The 23409-nt window shown below is 35.1% G+C and overlaps 2 protein-coding genes across 2 annotated transcripts; one reads left to right on the forward strand and one right to left on the reverse strand.

Moving 5' to 3' along the window:
- Positions 1 to 4530: 4530 nt before the first annotated feature.
- On the reverse strand, positions 4531 to 22732 carry LOC128547518 (uncharacterized). Its single transcript, XM_053520488.1, has 16 exons — positions 22658 to 22732; positions 18433 to 18549; positions 18093 to 18169; positions 16691 to 16797; positions 13291 to 13380; positions 12880 to 13020; positions 12106 to 12221; positions 11533 to 11636; positions 10868 to 10956; positions 9880 to 9995; positions 9483 to 9607; positions 9068 to 9160; positions 8586 to 8758; positions 7769 to 7864; positions 6375 to 6503; positions 4531 to 4737 (listed from the first exon to the last, which is right to left on the reverse strand). Exons 2-16 carry the CDS (start codon positions 18543 to 18545, stop codon positions 4531 to 4533), a joined length of 1776 nt encoding a protein of 591 aa, XP_053376463.1. The 5' UTR covers positions 18546 to 18549; positions 22658 to 22732.
- Positions 18726 to 20017, forward strand: LOC128547519 (uncharacterized). Its single transcript, XM_053520489.1, has 2 exons — positions 18726 to 18760; positions 19555 to 20017. Exons 1-2 carry the CDS (start codon positions 18726 to 18728, stop codon positions 20015 to 20017), a joined length of 498 nt encoding a protein of 165 aa, XP_053376464.1.
- Positions 22733 to 23409: the final 677 nt, after the last annotated feature.

Below are 23409 nucleotides of genomic sequence, written 5' to 3' on the forward strand. Positions count from 1 at the left end.
AAGCAAAATTCGACACTCTATTACCGTTGCATTTAAAATTTCATTTTATACACCCCATACCCAGACAAATGATAATGTAATTTAAGTTTCTTATTTTAGTGATCAAGACAAACTTATTTTAATTACTAGTATTTTAAGTAAATTTAATCAAAGAGTCCGTTACAACTGTGCAATTTTCATTCACCCTTAAGACGAAAGTTTTTCTCGCAAATTAATGAAATACATAAAAATCATGTATTGTGCGATTCATCTAAAATTAAAAAAAATTAAATAAGAAAAAAACAGGTATAATATTCAGAAACAACATGGGTATAAAAACCTAGCCAACCTGAGACGTACGAAGAAAAGTAAAAAAAAAGGGAAATGAGAAATATCCGCTTTAACAAAACATAACTCGGAAAAAAATACGATGGGGGTTTTTAAGAGTGTCGGACACCCCCTTTTGAAAATAGGGCATCTTTGTGAAAAACGCGGGGGAACGGGTTAATTTTTGTACGGAAGCAGTTCTCTAAAAGGTTCATTGTTTTCAACTTGCTAGAAAGAAACATATCCTTTGCAAAGTGGTTTTAGCTCCCCGGGAGTGTGTAAAAAAAGTTTATCCCTTTAATTAGATACATAATGATCAAATTCCCTATATAATATTTTCCTAACATTAGAAACTATCAAAAATCTCAAATACGAGTAATCCTCTGCTAAAACAGTTTAAATATTCGACTTTTTTTTTGTTTTTTTGGATTAGCGCTATTTTTGTATTACAGTTTGTTCAATTCTGTATTTTGAAGTAAAATTTCCAAAAATCAAAATGGGGACGACGATTCGGCCCCGTGTCTTCAATCCCCAAGGGGGTCAAAAATTATAATTAAGATTGCGCCCTTTTATTTAGCTAAGCCGGGGAGAAAAAAAAAATAAGTATAGGTTCTAGTTATGAAAAGAAAATACCCCGCTCGTGCGAATGTGAACCCAGAGCGGAAGTCGAGGGGGTTTCGCACGGCGGGGTATTTTATTTTATGAACACCGACAAACGGTATTAACCCCTTTTCACAGTGTCATTTTAATTTGTTATTTTTTTATTTGTTGTTTATTTATTTTTTTATAAGTCTTTCAATTCCCCTCAAAAATAAAACAGTTGGGAATTTCTTTAAGGTTTTTGCAGTATATCACAAAACAAAGATTTTTTGTAAATGAAACAGCATTTGACAAAAAAATTATTGCCAATACGTTTTACTTTCTTTCCCCCAGAGTGGATACTTAAAAAATTTGTAATGTGTTGCCCCTTTTAAATAAGAAAACCATTTGTAAAAAAATAAATGTAAACAATTGTCCCCCCCCCCGATTTTTACCGGTTGGTAAAATTTAAAAACCCCCACGATTTGCAATCTCAAAAAGAAAAAAGTAAAAAATTTCTAAAAGGCGAGTTTTTAAAAACCCCCCGGGTTCCCGAAGTGTGGCCCCTTCATGCACCCCCTTTAGGGAACCCCCTTTTAGAATTCAATAATAATAAGTAAAATTGACAAAGGTTTTTTTTAAAAAATTTAAAGTTTTACGTGTTAATTTTTTTATGTAAAACAATGAATTTTTCTAGTTGAGAGTTCGAAATTTTTCTTCGAAGATGGACCATCCTTAACTTCAGCAGTAAATTTAAATACGTAAAAAAGATATTAAAAAAAGATGATGAAAGTTTTAATTCGAATTTAAATGCTTTTTTGTTTGTTGGGAGTTTTTTTTTTTTTTTAAAGCACAATTCACACTTCGGTTGCATGTTTAAAACCTTTTTTATGATAAATTTGTTTATGATCCCCTTACGGGGTTTGTCGTGGTCGTTATCATCATCAAAATCACACTCACATCAAAACAAACTTAAATTATTATCTTTTTATACTACTCCCCCCCTGTTAGTCTGAGCCGTGAATGTATCTTTTAGATGAAAACATGACGATCGTAAACCCAAAGGTAAATAAAAAATTTTTAAAAAAAAATACATGTTGTGTAAATTTACTTGACGCAGGGATTGTCATTTTCCGAAAGTATTTTATTGGCATATTTTTCTTTTACCAGCTTTTCGGGGGTTTTCCCTTATTTTACGAAAATTTGTATCTTGAATAACCAATATAAATAACCAAATTTCACGGTGGCATAGTGGGAGCTGTCTGATGCCAAACACGATCCAGAGTTCAAAACACCTCAGACCTTTTTTTTTAGTCACATTCCAAAAGTGACAGTGTGGGCTTTTGTGATCAGAGGTCCGTCGTCCGTCGTCCGTGCGGGTCCCTGGAAACTTTTGCTTTTGACCCTCTGAGGTCCATTTTTCATGGGGATCTTTTTGAAATTGTCAGAATGTTTATTTAAAGTTCTAGGTCAAGTTCGAAATGGGTTACGTGCGGTCAAAAACTAGGGCAGAGGTCTAAAAAAAAAAAACTTTGCCTCTCTAGAGGCATATATTTCACAAGATCTTAAAGAAAAATTGGGCAGAAGTTCACCTTTATAATATCTAGATCAAATTGAACTGGGTCACTGCCTTCAAAAAATTGGTCAGTAGGGCAAAAAATATAAAAAACCTTTTGGGCCTTTAGAGGCCAATTTTTTTGGGATCTTATGAAAGTTGGGTTTTAATGTTTATCTTGAAAATTCTAGGTCAAGTTCGAAACTGGTCAGCTGCGGTCAAAAAAAAGGGCTTAGGTCTAAAAATAGAAAAACCTTGTGACCTCTCTAGAGGTCATACTTTTGAAAGGATCTTCATAAAGATTGATCAGAATGTTCATCTTGGTGATATCAAGGTCAAGTTTGAAACTGGGTCACGTGCGGTCAATAACTAGGTCAGTAGGTCAAATAATGAAAAAACCTTGTGACCTCTCTAGAGGCCATATTTTTCATGGGATCTGTATGAAGGTTGGTCTGAATATTTATCTTGATGATATCTAGGCCAAGTTCGAAACTGGGTCAACTGTGGTTAAAAACTAGGTCAGTAGGTCTAAAAATAGAAAAACCTTGTGACCTCTCTAGAAGCCATATTTTTCACAAGATCTTCATGAAAATTGGTCAGAATGTTCACCTTGATGATATCTAGGTCAAGTTCGAAACACGGTCATGTGCCATCAAAAACTAGGTCAGTAGGTCAAATAATATAAAAACCTTGTGACCTCCCTAGAGGCCATATTTTTCATGGGATCTGTATGAAAGTTGGTCTGAATGTTCATCTTGATGATATCTAGATCAATTTTGAAACTGGGTCAGCTGCGGTCAAAAACTAGGTCATTAGGTCTAAGAATAGAAAAACCTTGTGACGTCTCTAGAGGCCATACTTTTGAATGGATCTTCATGAAATTGGTCAGAATGTTCACCTTGGTGATATCTAGGTCAAGTTTGAAACTGGATCACGTGCCATCAATAACTAGGTCAGTAGGTCAAATAATGAAAAAACCTTGTGACCTCTCTAGAGGCCATATTTTTCATGGGATCTGTATGAAAGTTGGTCTGAATGTTCATCTTGATGATATCTAGATCAGTTTCGAAACTGGGTCAGCTGCAGTCAAAAACTAGGTCATTAGGTCTAAAAATAGAAAAACCTTGTGACCTCTCTAGAGGCCATACTTTTGAATGGATCTTCATGAAAATTGGTCAGAGTGTTCATCTTGGTGATATCTAGGTCAAGTTTGAAACTGGGTCACGTGCCTTCAATAACTAGGTCAGTAGGTCAAATAATGAAAAAACCTTGTGACCTCTCTAGAGGCCATATTTTTCATGGGATCTGTATGAAAGTTGGTCTGAATGTTCATCTTGATGATGTCTAGGTCAGATTCAAAACTGGGTCACATGAGCTCAAAAACTAGGTCACTATGTCAAATAATAGAAAAAAAACGATGTCATACTCAGTTCAAAACTGAGTCATGTTGGGACAGGTGAGCGATTCAGGACCATCATGGTCCTCTTGTTAAATTAATGTTGTTATTGATGTTACTTTTACTCTTACAATATTTGTGTAACTTTTTTCACGAATTGTTGTTTTCTCCTGTATATCTAGTATTCATTTTCGGGAAAAATGCTGGTGAGAAAATACTTTGTCTTTTTATTGGGATACTTTAGAATGTTTTTATTAAATTTTCCCCCTTTTATAATATCCAATATGTCAATTCACAGTTGTAAGAAGTTTCATTAAACTCTATATAATGGAAAGAATTCTGCAAGGTAAAATGCCATAGAAGTTGTGAATTTCCCATGAACTCCCATTCTGAAAAATCGACTGAACTTCATTTTTCAAATAAATGTAGCAAAACATCAATTACATATAGCCCTATCATTTTTATAGGCCGAATGTTATAAGTATATCATTTTTTACAATTAGAAAAATCGGAGTACAATCAAATTAATTTTAGAAAAAAAAAATGGACCTGAAGATGTTAAGACAGTCCATTTTATATTCTATTCCTAAATAAAATACACAAACACAAAAAGTAATACATGTTTTGTATACCAAGGATAACTATCATATGCATCTTACTAATTTTGTGTGAAGTATATATTCGAAACACTTCCTCATTTCAACAACAAAATAGGACCGAACAAAGTCCAATCGCCTGTAATAAAACTCATCCGTACATGCAAATGGTTATAAAGTCCGCTATCACCTCGATGATTTGTCCCACGGCTGTCTACGCCAATGCTGCTATATGTGGCATTATACATGACATTGTTAATTATTTCGTTGTAACGACCTCCTCCTATGTGAACATGGACATCGTTCTGAAATTAAAATCTGTATACTAAATGTTGTCTTATAAACAACTGACTCGTGCTAATGTTCTTAGTAAGGAATATCATCATTTTCAACGTAAGACTATGTTCATCAGTTTATTTGCGTCTCTTTTATCTGGATCTGGAAAGAAATGCTTCACAATTCAGAGACCAGAATACACAAGAGTGCCAGAATGTCACAATATACGCCCGTCACAGCAAATTTCTTTACACTAGCGCCTGTATTTGCAAATGGAATTTTAATTTTGTGGTAGTAATTATTGTAATTCTTTTGTTTTTCTAAATCCACATAAAAACTCCTTACCAGGTAGAGATACCTTAAAATACACCTACTATTTGAAAGTAGCATCTATGTTGTACCACAGAAAAGTGGTCTTGGTTTTTCCCTACGGTCAATTATAAAAAAGTTACAATATAAGTTATTTATAGTAACAACTAAGGGAAGTTAATCTTTAAAAAAAAAAAAAAAATCCCCCCCAAAAAATTGTAAGTCCACATAAAAATCCTTACCAGGTAGAGATGGGTCAAAATACACCTCAGAATTGGATGTTACATGCATGTTGTACTACAGAAAAGTGGTCTCGATTTTTCCCTACGACTAGTAATGAAAAAGTTACAATACAATCTATTTATAGTAACAACAAAGGGAAGTAATTCTAAAGAAGGGACCTGCGCATGACACTTCGTCTCATGATGGTGTACAATTGTGCCAAGTTACATTAAAATCCCTCCATGCATGAAGAAGAAATGCTTGGGACAAAGTCATTCTTGTATCTGACCTTTGGCCTGTAAGTGTGACCTTGACCTTAGACCTAGGGACCTGGTTCTTGCGCAAGACACTCCATCTCGTGGTGGTGAGCATTTGTGCCAAGTTATATCAAAATCCCTCCATGCATGAAGAAGAAATGCTCTGGACAAAGTTTTCATTCTTGTATCCTTTGACCTCTAAGTGTGACTTTGACCTTAGACCTAGGGACCTGGTTCTTGCACATGACACTCCGTCTTATGATGGTGAAGAACTGTGCCAAGTTTCATTAAAATCCCTCCATGCATGAAGAAGATATGCTCCGGACAAAGTCATTCTTGAATTTGACTTTTGACCTCAAAGTGTGACCTTGACCTTAGACCTAGGGACCTGGTTCTTGCGCATGACACTCCGTCTCATGATGGTAAACAACTGTGCCAAGTTTCATCAAAATCCCTCCATGCACGAAGAAGATATGCTCCGGACAAAGTCTGTGGACGCCGCCCGCCCGCCCGCCAGGGGCGTTCCCATAATACGTCCCGTTTTTCAAACGGGCGTATAAAAATTCAAGACTCCAGCCTTGGCATAAGTCATATTTAAGAATGTGATCAGATGTAATTATTTAAATGTTTGATTTTTAGGGGAGGCCTGGCTCCCACTCTGTCCGTTCCGCTGACTTCCCTTACAGTTTTACACACATTATTTCAAGCCTTGTTAGATTTTTTATGACAACATCCTTACATTATTGCAACCAGGCTGTGCACTTTCTTTTTGCTATTTGACCTTTTGCTGGTATTAGGCATTTACCGTAATGCATATTGAGGTATAATATTTCATAAGAAAATGACGTGTATAGAGATAATTTCGTTCATATACTCACATCATAGAATATGTTATACATGATACTTGTTCCGGATCCTTGGGCATCAATATATATCGCTTTATTACTTCCCCCAGGGGCTTGTCTTAGTGAATGGTGTATTGTGTTGTACCGGATAATGTTGCCACGCTTAAAAGCAATAGTTTAATTGAATATTAAGGCACGTAAAGCTTAAATAAGAATGGATTCAATTACGAAAGGGCACTCTCGAGTTTCCTTAAATCAGCTTACTTTTGGGCGTTACGTAAAACTATACAAAACATGTTCAGTTATATTAAATAAAGTCCACGGGGCGGATAGATTTTTAACTGGATAATTACATGCAAGGATTTAATAAAAACATATGGCACCTAGAATTTGTTTTTCATGAAAAACGTATGTCTTCCGCAACTTAACGCGCATACATTTAAAATGCCAGAAATTAAGGGCCATAACTCCAGTTAAATTTACCCAACCATAGCATTATCTAACGATATAAGCAACTCGGCTTGGCACTGATCAATCCAATAAATTTTGGTGCAGTTTCAGTGGTACAGCAGAAGTAGAACATACATCAAACAATTTGACAAATCAATGGTCATAACTGCGCTGAATATCATTAAATCGGGACATGCCAATGATATACACAACTGCGCTTTACACTGACCAATTGTGAGGTTTGGTGAAATTTAGCCCAATGGTAGACAGCAAGTAGCACTGTAAAATACGACAAATCAAAGACCATAAGTCCGCTAAAAGTCAATAAACCAGACCATTCATAACTATATTCATAACTAGTCTTGGCATTGAAAACTCCTAATATAAGGTTTGGTTGAAATCTGACCAATGGTGTAAGAGAAGTACCCGAAATATCATAAAATTTGACAAATAAAGGGTCATAACTCTGTTGAAAATCACTGAACCGGCATACTCCTATGATATACACATACACAACTAAGCTAAGCAATGATCACTTTCATGAACTCTGGTGAAATTCCTCCTGGTACTATCGGATCAGGTGCATGATGACAAATCAAGGGCAATAACTCCATTGAAATCAATGTACAAGATCATGCAAACAATTTGCACAATAGGGCTTTCTGTCAGGTTTGGTGGAAATCAACCGAATAATATAATAGAATTGGCAATAACAGTTGACGAATCAATGGCTATAGCTCCGTTTAAAATCACCGAACCGGAACATGCCGAAAGCATGAGCTATTTAAGCTTAGAAATGATCAATTTTGTGAACTTTGTGCAAATTCGCCTGGTACTGTCGGAGGAGTTTCGTGGACAAATTTTTTTTGTCATACCGACAGGCAGGCTGATATATAGACGGACACCACTGAAATTTAATCAACTTGACTCCCCCACTAAATGAGGAGACATAAATTGTATCTTGCTTTGTAACTTACATATGTCCAGTCGTAGCCTGTACGAATGGCATTGCAGCTGGTTAAGCTTTTACATACGTCATGTATCAAGTTGTATTCAAAAATAAAGTCATTGCCCTGAAATGAATAAAACACGTTTTCAAAGTAGACGTTTTAGAGATTTCTAATTTGCATAAATAAAAATAATAAAATTACATGATGTTTACAAACGCATTTGCTAATTATAGAGCCATCTGCAACACGCCTATTTAAATAGCTTACCTAGCACTCTTTTTGCACAATTGTGGATCAGTGATACATAATGAAAAGAATGATTTTATGTTTCAAGATGTTAAATAATTGCTTTCGATTGGTTTACGGTCAACTAATATACCTTTTCCTTTGTTTGACAAGATAGATTAAAAAAAAAATTTCATATCAAATGTTGGAGTGAATGTCGCCGATTCATAATACCCCTGGTCTTGCCAACATTTCTCCGGAATGGTATGTCTTATTTTAACTTGAAATAGTGCCGTAAAATAAAAGCAAATTAAAAGTAACTAGTTAACATTTTTTCAAACTGATCTTGTGGCAAACATTCCCTAAACCCCTAATCAAGAATGAACAAGCTTTTGTGCCAAGCATTTTTCATTTCGAGGAAACATAGAGAATATACAAAATTGACGTTACAGTAGAGAATATGACAGAATATATGAATATATGTAGTATTATGATTAAATAAAATATGTTTAAGTGTAGAACAATTAATATGTTAAGACATGGATAGATGAACTAAAGAATGGTTAATGTTATTATGTTCTTGTCAAATTACGGGGACTCTCCTCAGAGAGATACTAACTGCAAAATTGATAGCCCCAGCCTGACTGTCGTAGATATGGTTGTTTCTAACGATGTGTCCATCCCCACTAATTATTATAGCATCGTTCCCTGCTGTGCCTACACGAGCCGTTCGAACTATTTCATTATTTTCGATAATATTACCCGATGATTCCAGATCGTGTCTATTGCCACCTGAAATGGAACCAAAGCAAAACGCGTTGTTCCTTTGGGCCGTTCAATAATTCATATCATTAAATATAGGATATACTGTTTGAATCCTTTATTAGGTAGGCAATATTAGCGTAATTAGAAGTGTAGAAGAAACATCTTTGTACACACAATTCAGAAAGTAAAGATATATTCAGAACCCCCAGACATCTTTATAAAGTGTTGTATATCGAAAATAAAACATTAATAACAAAGAGATACTAAAACATATTGTACATATTTAATTTTTACAGGGTTTAATAATAATATAAAATGAACTTATGCTATATATACCATTCATATTAATTCCTCCGCAGGTATCATGTATGTAACATTGCAGAATCTCACATTTCATCGAATTCCAAGCAAACCTTAAAGCTATGTGACCTGTAAATGTAAACGTATAGTACGTCGGCTTAAATGATCTACAAATATCTTAATACGGTGCTTAAGGAGTTTGCTTTCTCCTCTAAATAAGTATTACAAATTTGTACAAAATTAATTTGTAAACATGTTTCAATATACATCTAACCTTTGAAACGTTTCATTATTTTATTATTCATCATGTGTTGTATTCTAAATTTTTCGCTTAATACATTTACAGTGTGTGTTCGACTATGTTTTACTGAATAAAAATAAAATGTCCATATTAGATATGCAGACAGACGGACAGACTGTTTATAAACTTGATATTTGACATGTTTATTACCGGTATTTCGAATTTCCATTTTATACAATTTTACTTTTTGAACACCACGAGCAAATACGGCAGCTCTCCGGCAGGCCTCAATGGTAAAGTCTTCCAAATGGACATTCGTGGCCGAATGATAGATACTTGAAATAAAAATACCTCAAGCTATGACATATACACTATAGTCAAAAGGGATAATGAATTTGTATAATACATCATTATTTTTACCCCAAAAATGTAGTTATATTTCAACGCAACAAAGTTGTGATATGATACGCGTATCTAAGAGATATTTTTCAATGGTTATCCTCTACCTAATAGTCGATTAAAAAAACTGGGATTAATCTAAATATCAATGAAATTTTTACAAAACGTCATTTACAGAATGGTTTATTGTTACTATAAATAAACAAACTCAATGCAGTCGTTAATCATTGAAATGTAGATCCTATCCGATGATTTGACACTGCCATCATGATTTGGTACCCACATATACAACTTTGCGCTGTCTCTGTCCAAATAATATTCTCCCTGAAATTAAAAGAAACTGTACTAAAATAAAAAGGACTAAGTCACAAAGAATTACTGAAGAAATTGTACAAACTTAGAAAAAATAATCTAGACATGTCAGGACATCGTAAGGTACCTAACGACAATTGTCGCAGACAACTTTTTCTGAACCTCTAGTTCAATCAATGGTATTGTATCGAGGAACAATTGGTTCATAATATTTCATTCACTGGGTCGATTGTGAAACATTTTTAAGTGGGATTTCCTTGCCGATTTGTTGAGTTCGAATCATTCGCCCCTTCACTGATGCGGGTTCAAGCCTCATACTGGGCGGTGAATTATTCATGATGAAATAATGCACGGAGAGACACCTGGGGGTTTCCTCCACAATCAAAGCGGGGAATTTGCCATATGACCTAATTTTGTATCGATTCGACATTACTTCACCCCACCCAACCCCCCAAAAAATATATATATACAAAATATATTTGTTTGTGCGGTGTCCGTGAGGACATCCGAGAAAGAGAAGAGAAGCCAACATTCCTCTTAATGCTGCGAGATATGTGCAGGCCAGTGAGTAACTGGTAACATGTTCACGTTTTTGTTATGACACCGTCAAGAAAGAATCTCCCACTATCAAAGTGGACTTCTATCATTAGCCTGCCGAGAACCGCTTGTTTAATTTATTTACCAAATTAATGTACATGTATAAACTGAAATCAAAATACATCATTAAACCAACCAAAACTTATTTCATTTGCTTATCCGCTAGAAAACAATCAATGAAACGACAAAATACCACAAAATTCATTTCGATTCACGATTATTACAAAAGGTCTTAGCTAGATCAATCTATTAATCAAGCTTGTTTGTTGAAAGTGCATTATACATACCGGCTGGTCAAGTTCTGACAGAATATTGATAAACCGGAAGTAACCGCCATCCTGTAATGACTTGCCTTCTTGATAAGCCTGCCAGTGACCTAGTATTGGTAAATATTTTAGTTATTATGAATTTGACACAGTTTAGCTCCGCTAGCAATCTAAAATACGTAAATGTTGTACGTTATCATTTAAAAGAAATACCAAAGTCCGCTGTGAGTACCGCTGTCGGATATTTGCGGATAAAAAGTAAGTAATGGTCCAGAATCAAAGACAGTTGACTGTCGAAATAAAGATGATTACTGTTGAAATATAACTACAATTTTAAGGTAATTCTTTTACAGAAAAAAAACAGGAATATCGTTTTACAAAAGATTAAAAAGAAGATAATATAATCCATATAAAAAAAAAATACCACGGTACTTAAAGCCATGGGATGGCTTTTCTGCTAGTGTGACTATCTTTGCGTTGACATCCAAAGTTAATTTATGAATCATTTTAATCATTTAAATTTTTCTATACTATTTCTATAATTCTGTTTTTTTTTTTTTTTTTTTGTTTTTTTTTTGTTGTTTTTTTCAAACATATTGGCATCATCTAACACACAGAAGAAAAACAGGAAATATCATTTTACAAAATGTTATATAGAAGATCATTTGATCAATATAAAAATATACCAAGGGACCTAAAGCCATGGGGTGGTTTTTCTGCTAGTGTGATTATCTTTGTGTTGACATTCATAGACTTTACTTTTACGGCACCGTCAGTCCAGCCGGCATACCTGTATATAAACCAATGACAATATTTGCTTTTAGCTATAATAAGAGAAATTAAAATCATTTATAATCATCTATAAAAGGCAAGATCAGAATTTTCTTACGTTGTGAAACATATATATATATTATACTTCATTTATTAATAGGGGCCTCCTATCCAGACGTGTGGTTATGGTCGATGACTTTTAATCACTTGACCCTCACCGATGAGAGTTCGAGCTTCACTTTGGGCGTTGAATTCTTCATCTGAGGAAGCCATCCAGCTGGCTTATGGAAGGTCTGTTGTTCTACCCAGGTGCCTACACGTGATGAAATAATGTATAAACGGGAGCCTGGGGTCTTCACCTACCGTCAAAAGCTGGACTGTCGCCGTATGATCTATTAATCTGTCGGTGTGATGTTAATCCCAACAAACGCAAATCAAAAACATTTTTGATAAGGATGTGAAATGTAGTTGTCGTACAAAGTATTTACCAGTATCCGTACGTCCATGGATCACTTTCATTTTGCCATGAGTGCGGAACTGTAGAATTGTAGCGGAAACGCATGCCACTCTTTCCATCCGGAAGTTCAACTATATCCAAGTATCCCTATGAAGTATATAACTGTGCTTATGTAACTTCTACAAATAAATTTATTTTGCTTATTCTATATATTTGAGGAAAATGTAATAAATGATGAAAACATCTTCTTATTATTTTTATTATATAGTTGTCTATTTCTAATTATATTTTTACCTTAGAGCAAATCGTTATAATTGACCAGCAGCTTACACAGACTTTTTAAAGAGTGTTTTTCTTATATTAGAATGGAATGTTTCTATTCTTATATGATAAAAAGATTTTTTTTAATATTAATTCCTAACAGTGACGCCACTAGTAGCAACCAAAATGAGTTCTACTATACTATATACAGTAATATATCCAAACATAAATATATATATATACCAGGCTGGAGTTTTAATTAATTTAAACAAGTTGAAGAGATTATAGATTATACGCCTTGAAAATAATAATAATAATAATTTCAACGTTACTATTGCGTAACACACTTTGCGTTGAAGTTAGCTGAATATAAGAGAAGAGAATTATCACGCATAGGAGTAAGGATAGTTGTATATTTAATATAGCCGCATCGAGGCATTTAGGTGGGAGTCACGACGTGTTGTTCGACAAACGCTAAGGATTTGATTCCTCTATGATCTTGGATCAATCTGAAAATCAGGAACAATTCAGAATCTGAAATTACATCGTTTGGCCATCTTGCAAGGTGAAGAGGTTGTCCATTAAAGAAGACCTCAAATGGTGAACTTCGTCTCGCATTAGAACCGTATTTGTCCATCTTTCCAAAGTTCGTGATGTTCAGATCGCGTAAATTAACCACACGTACCTACAATGTAAGTTTATTAAATAATTATACATAACATGTGCGCCAAATATGTCGACAAGGACATTCAAAGTAAATTATTTTGGTAAGGTGTTTACAATATTTGATTATTTTGTTTGCAATATGTGGTCTCGAACCATTTTCTATATTTTGCTCAATCATCGACTCAATTGTCATTCATGCATAATTTGTATGTTGCATTTCTAACTTCTATTAACTGGTACGGTAAATTCTGATAAAACCACTAACTCGATAGAAAAAGTATAAACTTACATGCTGACGAGCACTTGCTGGCAATCGTGAAAGTATGGCTTTGTCAGTCACATGCTTGATGCTGGTAACAGGAATTTGTCGACCACCGGTCTAAATGGAAAAAAAATTGAGATACAAATTCCTCTAAAAGAGTACATATTCTCCCTTATGATTACACAACTGTAATAGACCTTTTACGTCCAAAAATACGTAAACAAGTAATATATTGTTTTTTTATATTGCTTATATAAATGAAATTAGTATAGAGTTGCGAAATAGGTTAAATTGTTTTTACTACGTTAGTCATATGGTAAATTTGTATTCCAACGTAATGTTATTTCAGCTTTACAGGAATCCCTTGAAATCGAGTTTAATCTGCAGCTAAACGGGTTGACATTTACTATGCCGAACATAATGGCGACTGATTGCTTAAAACCTTTTACATATACAAGAGCGTCCACGGCTATTGCAATGAAGATCAGGTCAGCGCCAGTTAAATTGACTGCACCATCTATGCATGATGTTACGTATAAGACTTTCTTGATTAATTGTAATAGCTTTAGTTGATTTATTTGTGTTTAGGTGTAAGAAAATCATATTTTAGATGCTTACTCGACCAAACTTAGGCCTAGCAAAGTCATATACTTAAGGGGTAGAGGAGGCAGTTATGTTATGGAATATCTCAGAACTACTTGTCTTACTATCTGTTTTACAGAAGCTGTCCTAGGTCAACAATGGTTATATTTGATATTCTGGCTTCCCTTTGCCAACAGGTTGTAAGACTCAGTTATAGCCCAAAGATTAACTTGTCTCTATTTATACTTCAAGTGCTGTTGAGAAATAATGTATTTCAAGTATCATATTTGGAGCGATTACGCTCCCTATGCAGATATAGGTGATAAATATCATGACTGAAATATTCAACTTTGATACAGAAGAATCTTTCTCAGTGCTTAAAGTGGCGAATTTTTGCAGGTGTTTTTCTTTGATATCATCTCTGCATTGATAGGTATTTTCATGGTTAAAACAGTTTAATCATATATATTTTTATTCACTCTTTCAATAACAATTACTAAGAAATTTGACAGAGAGTTGTTTCATGGATAATTTTTGTTGTAAGAAAAATGTCTATAATATTGAGATTTGATACCTTTTAATCCTTACTTGATCCAAAGTAAAGTCATAATATTGATTTATCATGGACTTTTCATACTTCAGTGAAATCTTTCACCGAGAATGGTCTGGCCGGAGTGGACACGGACTCCCTCTATAATCTTTCAACATACAGAAAATAAGAAATCCCTTAAGTAGGACGTTCTGGCCGAACTAGGCCTGGATTACCCTCTATACAACTTTGATCATGACTGAAATCACAGTGATAATGTTCTTGCCGGACTGGACCTTGATTTCCACTTTGAACATGAATATTACATCTGGTATAATAATAATAATAATAATCGCAAAATAGTACAGCCAGATATTTCCATCCGCACCTTCAACTATTGTTATATTCTTTTGGTTGCATACCGTATTCTTCAATTAATAGAAGAAACAAAATAACGTTTTTAGCTCACGAGTTTTTCTGATCCCTCGATGTCCGGCGTCCGTCGTCTGTCCGTGGTCTGTCGTCTGTCTGTCCGTCAACATTTAGCTTGTGTATGCGATAGAGGCTGTACTTTTCAACTGATCTTCATGAAATTTGGTCAGAATAATTACCTTAATGAAATCTAGGCCGCTTTTGAAAATGGGTAATCTAGGATCAAAAACTAGGTCACTAGGTCAAATCAAAGAAAAACCTTGTGCATGCGATAGAGGCTGCATTTTTCAACTAATCTTCATGAATTTTAGTCAGAATGATAACCTTGATGAAATCTTGGTTGAATTTGAAAATTGGTCATCTGGGCTCAAAAACTAGGTCACTGGGTCAAATAAAAGAAAAACACTTTGTATGCGATAGAGGCTGCATTTTTTAATTAATCTTCATGAATTTTTCTCAGAATGATAACCTTGATAAAATCTAGGCCGAGTTTGAAAATGGGTCATATGGAATTAAAAACTAGGTCACTAGGTCAAATAAAAGAAAACCTTGTGTATGCGATAGAGGCTGTATTTTTGAATAAATCTTCATGAATTTTGGAAAGAATAATTGCCTTGATGAAATCTAGCTCAAGTTTGAATATGGATTAGCTGGTGTCAAAAAGTAGGTCATTAGGTCAAATCAAAGAAAATCATTGTGTAAGCGATAGAGGTTATATTTTTCCATTGATCTTCATGAAATTAAGTCAAAATGATTGCCTTGATGAAATCTAGGTCAGATTTGAATACTGGTCATCTTGGTTTAAAAATTAGGTCAAGAGGTCAAGTCAAAGAAAAACCGTGTATGCGATAGAGGCTGTATTTTTCAATTGATCTTTATGAAATTTCGTCAGAACGATTGCCTTAATAAAATCTACGTTGAGTTTGATTATTGGTTATCTGGGGTCAAAAGTAGGTCACTAGGTCAAATCAAAGAAAAACATTGTGTATGTAATAGAGGCTGTATTTTTCAATTGATCTTCATGAAATTTGATTGCCTTGATGAAATGTAGGTCAAGTTCGAATATGGGTCATCTGGGATCAAAAAGTAGGTCACTAGGTCAAATCAAATGAAAATCTTGTGTATGCGATAGGTGCTGTTTTTTTCCAATTGATCTTCTTGAAAGTAAATCAGAATGATTTCCTTGATAAAATCTAGGTAGAATTTGAATATGAGTCATCTGTAGTCAAAAAGTAGGTCAATAGGTTAAATCAAAGAAAAACCTCGTGTATGTGATAGAAGCTGTATTTTTCAACTGATCTTCATGAAATTTTGTCAGAATGATAGCCTTGATAAAATCTAAGTCAAGTTCGAATATAGGTCATCTGGGTTTAAAAACTAGGTCACTAGGTCAAATCAAAGAAAAACCTTGTGTATGAGATAGAGGCTGTATTTTTCCATTGATCTTCATGAAATTTGGTCAGAATGATAATCTTGATGAAATCTAGGTCAAGAACGAACATGGCTTATCTGGGATCAAAAACTAGGTCACTAGGTCAAATCAAAGAAAATACTAGTTTTTTTCTCCAATTTTAATGATAATTGGTCAGAATATTTTTTTCCATGAAATCACTAGGTCAAACATGTTTACACTGTTATGGTGTATTATGGTGTGTTTCTCAGGTGAGCGACCTAGGGCCATCTTGGCCCTCTTGTTATCTCATTTAAGCACTTTTATAGAGGGTAAGAATTCACGCTTTCATTCATAAACAAACATTTTTTGCACCCCTTGGTGTAAGAGTTTTTCTAACAACGACAAAAGCATGGGCAAATCCTGTCTGGTATGCAAGAATTCTCTCTAATATGCATGATTAAAATGATAACTGACAAATGTTTATAACATACCACATGCACTTCCAGCTGTTTGTATGACCGTAATATCGTGTTACTTCGTGAAATAACCAATGTCTTTTGGAGATCATGATAACCGGGCATCAACTCTATGTAAAGTGCTACAAAATGGAAACAAAACGTACAATGGTTCGCTTGAACTGAACAATGTTATTTGAACTTTACACATATTATTGATTTTCTGATCCAGTAAAACGTAAGTTTGTTTGTTTTGGTTGGGGTTAACGTCAAACAGACACAAATATAGATCAAATGGCGCCTTTCAGCTTTTCATGGTGAAGAAAGACCAAGAACCTCTCCATGCATTATTGATTACGTGTTGGAACCTGCGTAGAACCACCGACATGTCATAAACCAGGTGAATTGATCCCTCACACGAAGAAATCAACGCCCCAAGCAAAGCTCGAACACAAATCCGCGGTGAGGGGCAAGTAATTTAAAGTCATTAATCACTCAGCCACAAAGGTCTCAACAGTAAAACGGTGCATACAGAATGAAACGAAGAGAATTGCTTGAACATGTGAGAGTAGAATGGACTCTATAATAAAGACATTTTTATAATTTTTAGGTTCATCTGGAACGATTAAAGTTACAATGTACACTGTAACTATGTATTGTACGTTTTTGTGAATTCTACGATATTGGTTGACAGGAATAGAATATGTATAAAACAGATGTTCTTAAGATTATGTCAAATAATAATATCTTTACTTACAATCAAAGATAACAGAGTCATTTAATTCGAACTCTATTTTGAATAATTTTGTTAAATTAGATATTCAAAAATAAGGACAGAGTTCAAGTCACATTCAACGAAGAAGGCGTACAAAAAGCAATCCACATGGAAATAGGGGTACGTGTAAATTGATATAAGAACACACGTACTTTACAAATATACGCAAGCAAAAACGAATCAAATAATACATATATAGAGGTAACAAACAGACACGAACGTGCATGAAGAATGAATAAAATAGCGTGCCGCACTGGAAATCAGCACTGGCGAGTTTATTAGATTTTATTTAAGGTCATACGCCTGACTTTTATACACAATCACAAACGAATCAAATAATAAATATATGGAGGTAACAAGCAGGCTCGAACGTACATGAAGAAGGTTTAAAGTAGCGTATCGCACTGAAGATCAGCAATGGCGAATTTATTAGACTTTATTTAAGGTCATCCACGTGAGTTTTATGCACAAGCAGAAACAAGTCAAATAATAGATATATAGAGGTAACATGCAGACACAAACGTACATGAAGAAGGAACAAAGTAGCGTATCGCACTGGAGATCAGCACTGGTGAGTTAATTAGATTTTATTTAAGGTCATACGCGTGAGTTTATCGCAGGGACTGTAAAATCTTTCATTACAGATAAACCAACATAACTTACTCTCATTTTTGTACTTTGTCTGTTTTGCATTTGTCAAAGCTTGATGTATAGATTTCAATGGTATTCTGTCTGAGAGCCTGAAAGGAGTCGTAGATTTATTAAACATTAACGCTTTGCCACTGAACGCGCATATATAAAAAGGTGTTTCGCGAGAATCTCTCTGTTAATACATGTTTTTTCTTCTGTTAAAACACTCCCAAAAAGTGACAAGAAAAGCAGTTTTATGCGAAAATAGTCAAAACCATACAATATAGAATGTACATTGTCAAATAAAACTTAAGACAATAAAAAATTGTTTAAAACTTTCACCACAATCTGTAGACAAATGTATCTCTCTTACCCATCATTCTTGTCTGATCCAGCTGGACTTACGAACATATGAACATCGCATGTTGATATCCGAGCTTGGATGTTTAGAGTGATGATCAGCAACAGGAGTTTAGCGTTCAACATGCTTCTGAAAACCAAAAGATATGGAATTTGACTAAACCGAAGAATCGTTAAAGGATATTTTACAATATCCTGTCTTCGCAGATTTAACAAGTCGTTATCGTTATCAAGTACATAAGATATTCATTTTCAATTCTTACGTTAAGCTCGCTGATAGGAATAAGGTCAGTAATTTGGTTAAAAATGTGCGTTCCTGGTGTATTCGAAAGAAGTCCAAAGTAAATGGATCCTAATTTTCCCATTTTTGCGCAAATACGTTTATAGCGAGTGCTTTAATTACACTCCTTCACATTGTTTATGAAATTAGACGGTTTTTATGTTTATATTCCAACGATGTCGAACTTTGCATATCGAAACCAAAAGTAGTGGTTTATTGTGCGGACAAGAGCATAATTATGCCCCATTTTAAAGTAGCAGACCACAACTGACTGACATTTTACTAGGAACTATTCAGACCCATATTTTCTTTTCATTTTCTCGGTAATCTATGATAGAACTTTTATGAAAATAGTGTAGGGAAAAGTGATGTTCTATGAAGAAACGTAAAGCTACAAGCATACTGCCTAGGATGGGTCTGCGGATGAGTTCCGGATAGCATCCGCAACGCATCCGTAGAACTCCTAACTCATTCGTAAGTCATCCCGTGTATCCGGTCAGAAATCGGGGGCATCCGAGGGCATGGGCTCAAAGTTTTGAACATGCTCAAATTTTTTCCACGGATAATGTATCCGTAAGGAATCCCTAATACATCCGTAACAGTTCTGAAAGATCCTAACAGATCTTAATAGATCGTAACAGTCCGGAAGACAATCTTTGTGGTAAAAAAATACAAGCTATTACGGTTTTATTTCAGTTCTAATAAGAAAAATTAAAGTTCTGTTACGATTGCAATAGAGCGTTATCACGGTTTCTTGCTGATTGGCACGGTTATTTACCTTACGATTACATTAAGGTTTTACAGTATTAGTTTAGATTAACTTCCGGATTTTACAGTTTCTTGCAATTTGTTAAGGACTGTAAAGAGTAAGTTAGGCTGGCACTGGAACCGGCTGTCAGGCTCGCTGATACTGCGCTACCTGGCTTCCGGCGAATGCTACAAGTCAGTAAAGTATGGGTTCAGGGTGGAAGGCAACACTGTGTCGATCATCATCCCAGAGGTCTATCAAGCCATCATCGACGGGTTCTTGGCAGAGATGGAACAGATTCCCATGACACAAAAACAAAGGTTGGCAGTTGCTGAGATGTTTGAAACCAGGTGGCAGTTACCACATACCCTCGGAGATGGGAAGCACGTAGCAATTGAAAGTCCTCCAGGTGGTGGATCGGTCTTCTACAATTACAAAAAGTTTCATTCTATTGTGATGATGTCCCTTGCGGATGCCGAATACAAACTCCTGTGGGTGGATGTCAGGGGAACCTGGCGGAGCATTAGACAGACAGATATGGAATGCTTTTGGAATCAAGCAGTGTGTTGAAGAGGGATAGATGGACATCCTCCATGCAGCACACCTTCCCCAAGATGACAGGCCAATGCAGTACTGGTTTATCGATGATAATGCGTTTGGGATGAAGACCTGGCTCCTCAAACCATTCGCCAAGCGGGGACTCACCGTGGAGGAGAGGATTTGATTTTCAACTACCGCCTCTCCCGAGACAGAAGGGTTGTAGAAAATCCTTTTGGCATTCTGATCCAGAGATTTAGATGTTTGCGCACTACTCTCCCACAACACCCTGACACAGTGGCCAAGATTGTCAAGGCGTGCGTAATAAGATCATTTTAGTATTCGCTTTCCAAAATTATAATTACGGGGTTGGGGTGGTTACTGGAAACATGTTTCTTGTGAAACTAAAATGGGGTCAGAATGCTTTTAATATTTTTGATATTTATATCCCCACAAACGATGTTTTAGTGGAATATAGGAGTGAGCTTGTCGGTCCGTCCGTCCGTTGGTTTTTATTGTTTCCGGACAATAACTCATGAAAGACTTGACAGATTTAAATAAATCTTGGTACCAAGGTGTAACATCATAAAATACAGGTCAAGTTTGGCTTTGCCTACAACTCATCATTGTTTTTAAATTAAAAATTGCCAAACTCATGGTTTCCGGACAATAACTCATGAAAGGCTTAGCACATTTAAATAACATTTGGTACACAGATGTACTGTTTGAAGAACTCTGGTTGAATGATGATGGATACTGGAGCTCTAGCGTTCCAAGTTTGTAATGTCCGAAACTGTTCAGGTGACGTCAGTAACAAATCGCAGCAGAACGTAACACAGTCGTAAGAAATCGGAAGAAATCGCAGCAATCCATAAGGATCCGCAGCGCATTTAAATTGACAACCGGCAGACAGTGGGAAAATTGCAATTAATCCCCAGCTAATCTGTAGCTACTAGTATTTCAATTGTTACGACTCGCAGTGGACCGCATCAAACCCTTAAGACCCGCGTACTCAATTACCCTCCCCCGTCTTCTCAATTCAGTCATCCGTATCAGATCCTAAATGCATTCTCAACAGACCGTAATAAATTCGCAAAACCTTTTTTTTACATATTCGCGCGTCAATCCGGGGATGGGAATCCGGAACTCGTCCGCAAACCCATCCGGGGCAATGTGATTCAGGCTTGAACTGCTGACTTTAACCTGATAGAGATTATCAAACCATCTGCCATCTTCTTGCAGCGTCTTGGTTTTTTTTTTACAATTTTTGTATAACGGATATAAAGCAGTTTCAGATGATTTCGTCGATGTCGGAAAACTCGGACATTTTTCACGTATAACCAGAAGTTCTCTTTTGTGTGTTATAGTACACTTTTAGATTAAAAACGTTATTCCATAAAAACAAATTTCCGTTGACGATGACAAAGTATTATACTTTAAAGATAATAAATTAAACTGAAACCTTGTTGAATGCCTTTGTAACGTCATGACGCATATTGTTTATGGCGTTTTTTCAAAAACACTCTGCTCTAAGGAAATATTCTGTAAGACAGTCACTTGTTTAATTGTATTGAAAAATATTAAAATCTGATTTTCGTTGAGATGAATTTAAACGGTTTGTTTCTTTGTTTTCGGTTTAACGCCGTTTTTCAACAGTATTCCAGTCATTTAACGGCGGGCAGTTAACCTAACCGTGTTTCTGGATTCTGTACAAGTACAAACCTGTTCTTCGCAAGTAACTGCCCACTTCCCCACATGAATCAGAGGTGGAGGACTAATGGTCACGGAGAACATACGCCTCGCCCGAGGATCGAACTCACGATCCTACGATCCGTAAGCCAACGCTTTTATCTACTGAGCAAAGCGGGCGGGTGAATTTAAACCGTCAAGAAGTACGAGTCAACGAATAATTCCATATCAGTATTAAGTAAAAATCTAGTAAAATTGTATTATATGACCAGCTATATATTATCATAATTTGTCACTAGTTGCAGATGTAGATGAGAATATCTGGTTCGAAGGTTTTGGTGGTAACAAGGCTTTGCCGAATTAACGTCAAAACAGTTACCCCTGAACCAGAGAATCCCATATGCACTGGGTTTTTTTTTCTTGTGTACCGTATTTTACAAACTGTAAAATGAAACAAAACGAAATGCATTCTGCAAAAGCCTTGCAAATTAACGTGCGTAAACAGATATTACTTGATGACATTTCAAAGATGCACTACAACAAGGTTATCATTTGTTTTTGATTATTTACTTAATGTTAATCTACAAATATACTATAAGGGATAAACGGCATCTATCGCATTGATATTTATTGAATTCAAATAAATCATATATAATCACTTGAAGAATTGTCAGTGTCATAAACAACGCGAAAGTCGTTCAGTATTTGAGGGACCGACTTGATTTTTCTCAAGAAAAAAGCAGTCTATAGAAGTCTATCTGCATGGTCCATATTCACTTGACTGTTCAAAAGTCATGCGAATTTAACAGTACGAGTTTAAAATCTTCTTTCATTACCAAAGTATTGTTTTCAGTTTGGATCATTGTTCTATCATATATCCTTACATTTCAGATGTTCTTGAGAAATTTAAATGTTCTTAATGAACATATTTTCAAACATTTAGATCAATGCACTATATGGACACTAAAATTTTATATTACTTACAATTTTGATTGCCGACATTACAGTATCATATTTTCATGTGAAACATGATTGTCCACTGTTCCGTTTGAGCTCTTGAAGATAAGAACAGTTATTTAGGTCTAAAGTTAACACAGTTTAGGTACATTTCATCTTAATTTGGAGAGATATCGTGAAAATGCAAGAAACATGTAAATTAATAATAAATGTAAAACGCCGAACAAAACTGAAGTATATACTAGTTTATAAAAATGAAGATAATGCAAGTTACATATTAGTAAAAATATTTACGGGTGTAATTATAACTCTGTTTACTCAAAACTCGTGCATTTAAGATTTTATTTGCTCTAAACTTTTGCACAGAGAATGTAATATGTGCAATAATATCAAGGGTTGTCCTTTCCGCGAGATTGATCGTCAGATCTAGCATCTTTCGCAAGGAAACAGGAAAAAATGGCATCGTTTAGAAACAGTTTCAAATTGGGCACCAAATTGGGCACCAACATTTCAAAAGATCATTAAATTATAGCTTTAAATTTTTGACAGAGTGACATAGTTATAATTATTTACTGGATTTTAGGCTATACAGGTATTTAATAACACTCGGTAACAGTATTTTTATCGAAAAGCGAATAAAAAAATGTTCGTAGGACGTTTTTGTGTTCTGTAAACTGTAAGTTTAAGAACTGAACGCTATTTGTTCGTTTAGATAGGTATAGTCCAAATGTGGTATTAAACCGTCTAAACATACAAAGACTACCTTGTCAGATTAAAGT

The sequence above is a fragment of the Mercenaria mercenaria genome, chromosome 12 (genome assembly GCF_021730395.1).
Source record: "Mercenaria mercenaria strain notata chromosome 12, MADL_Memer_1, whole genome shotgun sequence".
Taxonomy (NCBI): domain Eukaryota; kingdom Metazoa; phylum Mollusca; class Bivalvia; order Venerida; family Veneridae; genus Mercenaria; species Mercenaria mercenaria.

Excerpts from the sequence above, each read along its gene's own strand:
- LOC128547519 (XM_053520489.1), top strand. The coding sequence starts at position 18,726 with ATGTGCGTTCCTGGTGTATTCGAAAGAAGTCCAAA. Across the intron at positions 18,761-19,554 it reads GTATTCGAAAGAAGTCCAAA|GACTGTAAAGAGTAAGTTAG; the intron begins GTAAATGGATCC and ends CAATTTGTTAAG.
- LOC128547518 (XM_053520488.1), bottom strand. The coding sequence starts at position 18,545 with ATGTTGAACGCTAAACTCCTGTTGCTGATCATCACTCTAAACATCCAA. Across the intron at positions 16,798-18,092 it reads GACAAAGTACAAAAATGAGA|CACTTTACATAGAGTTGATG; the intron begins GTAAGTTATGTT and ends TCCATTTTGTAG. Across the intron at positions 13,381-16,690 it reads AACAGCTGGAAGTGCATGTG|ACCGGTGGTCGACAAATTCC; the intron begins GTATGTTATAAA and ends TTTTCCATTTAG.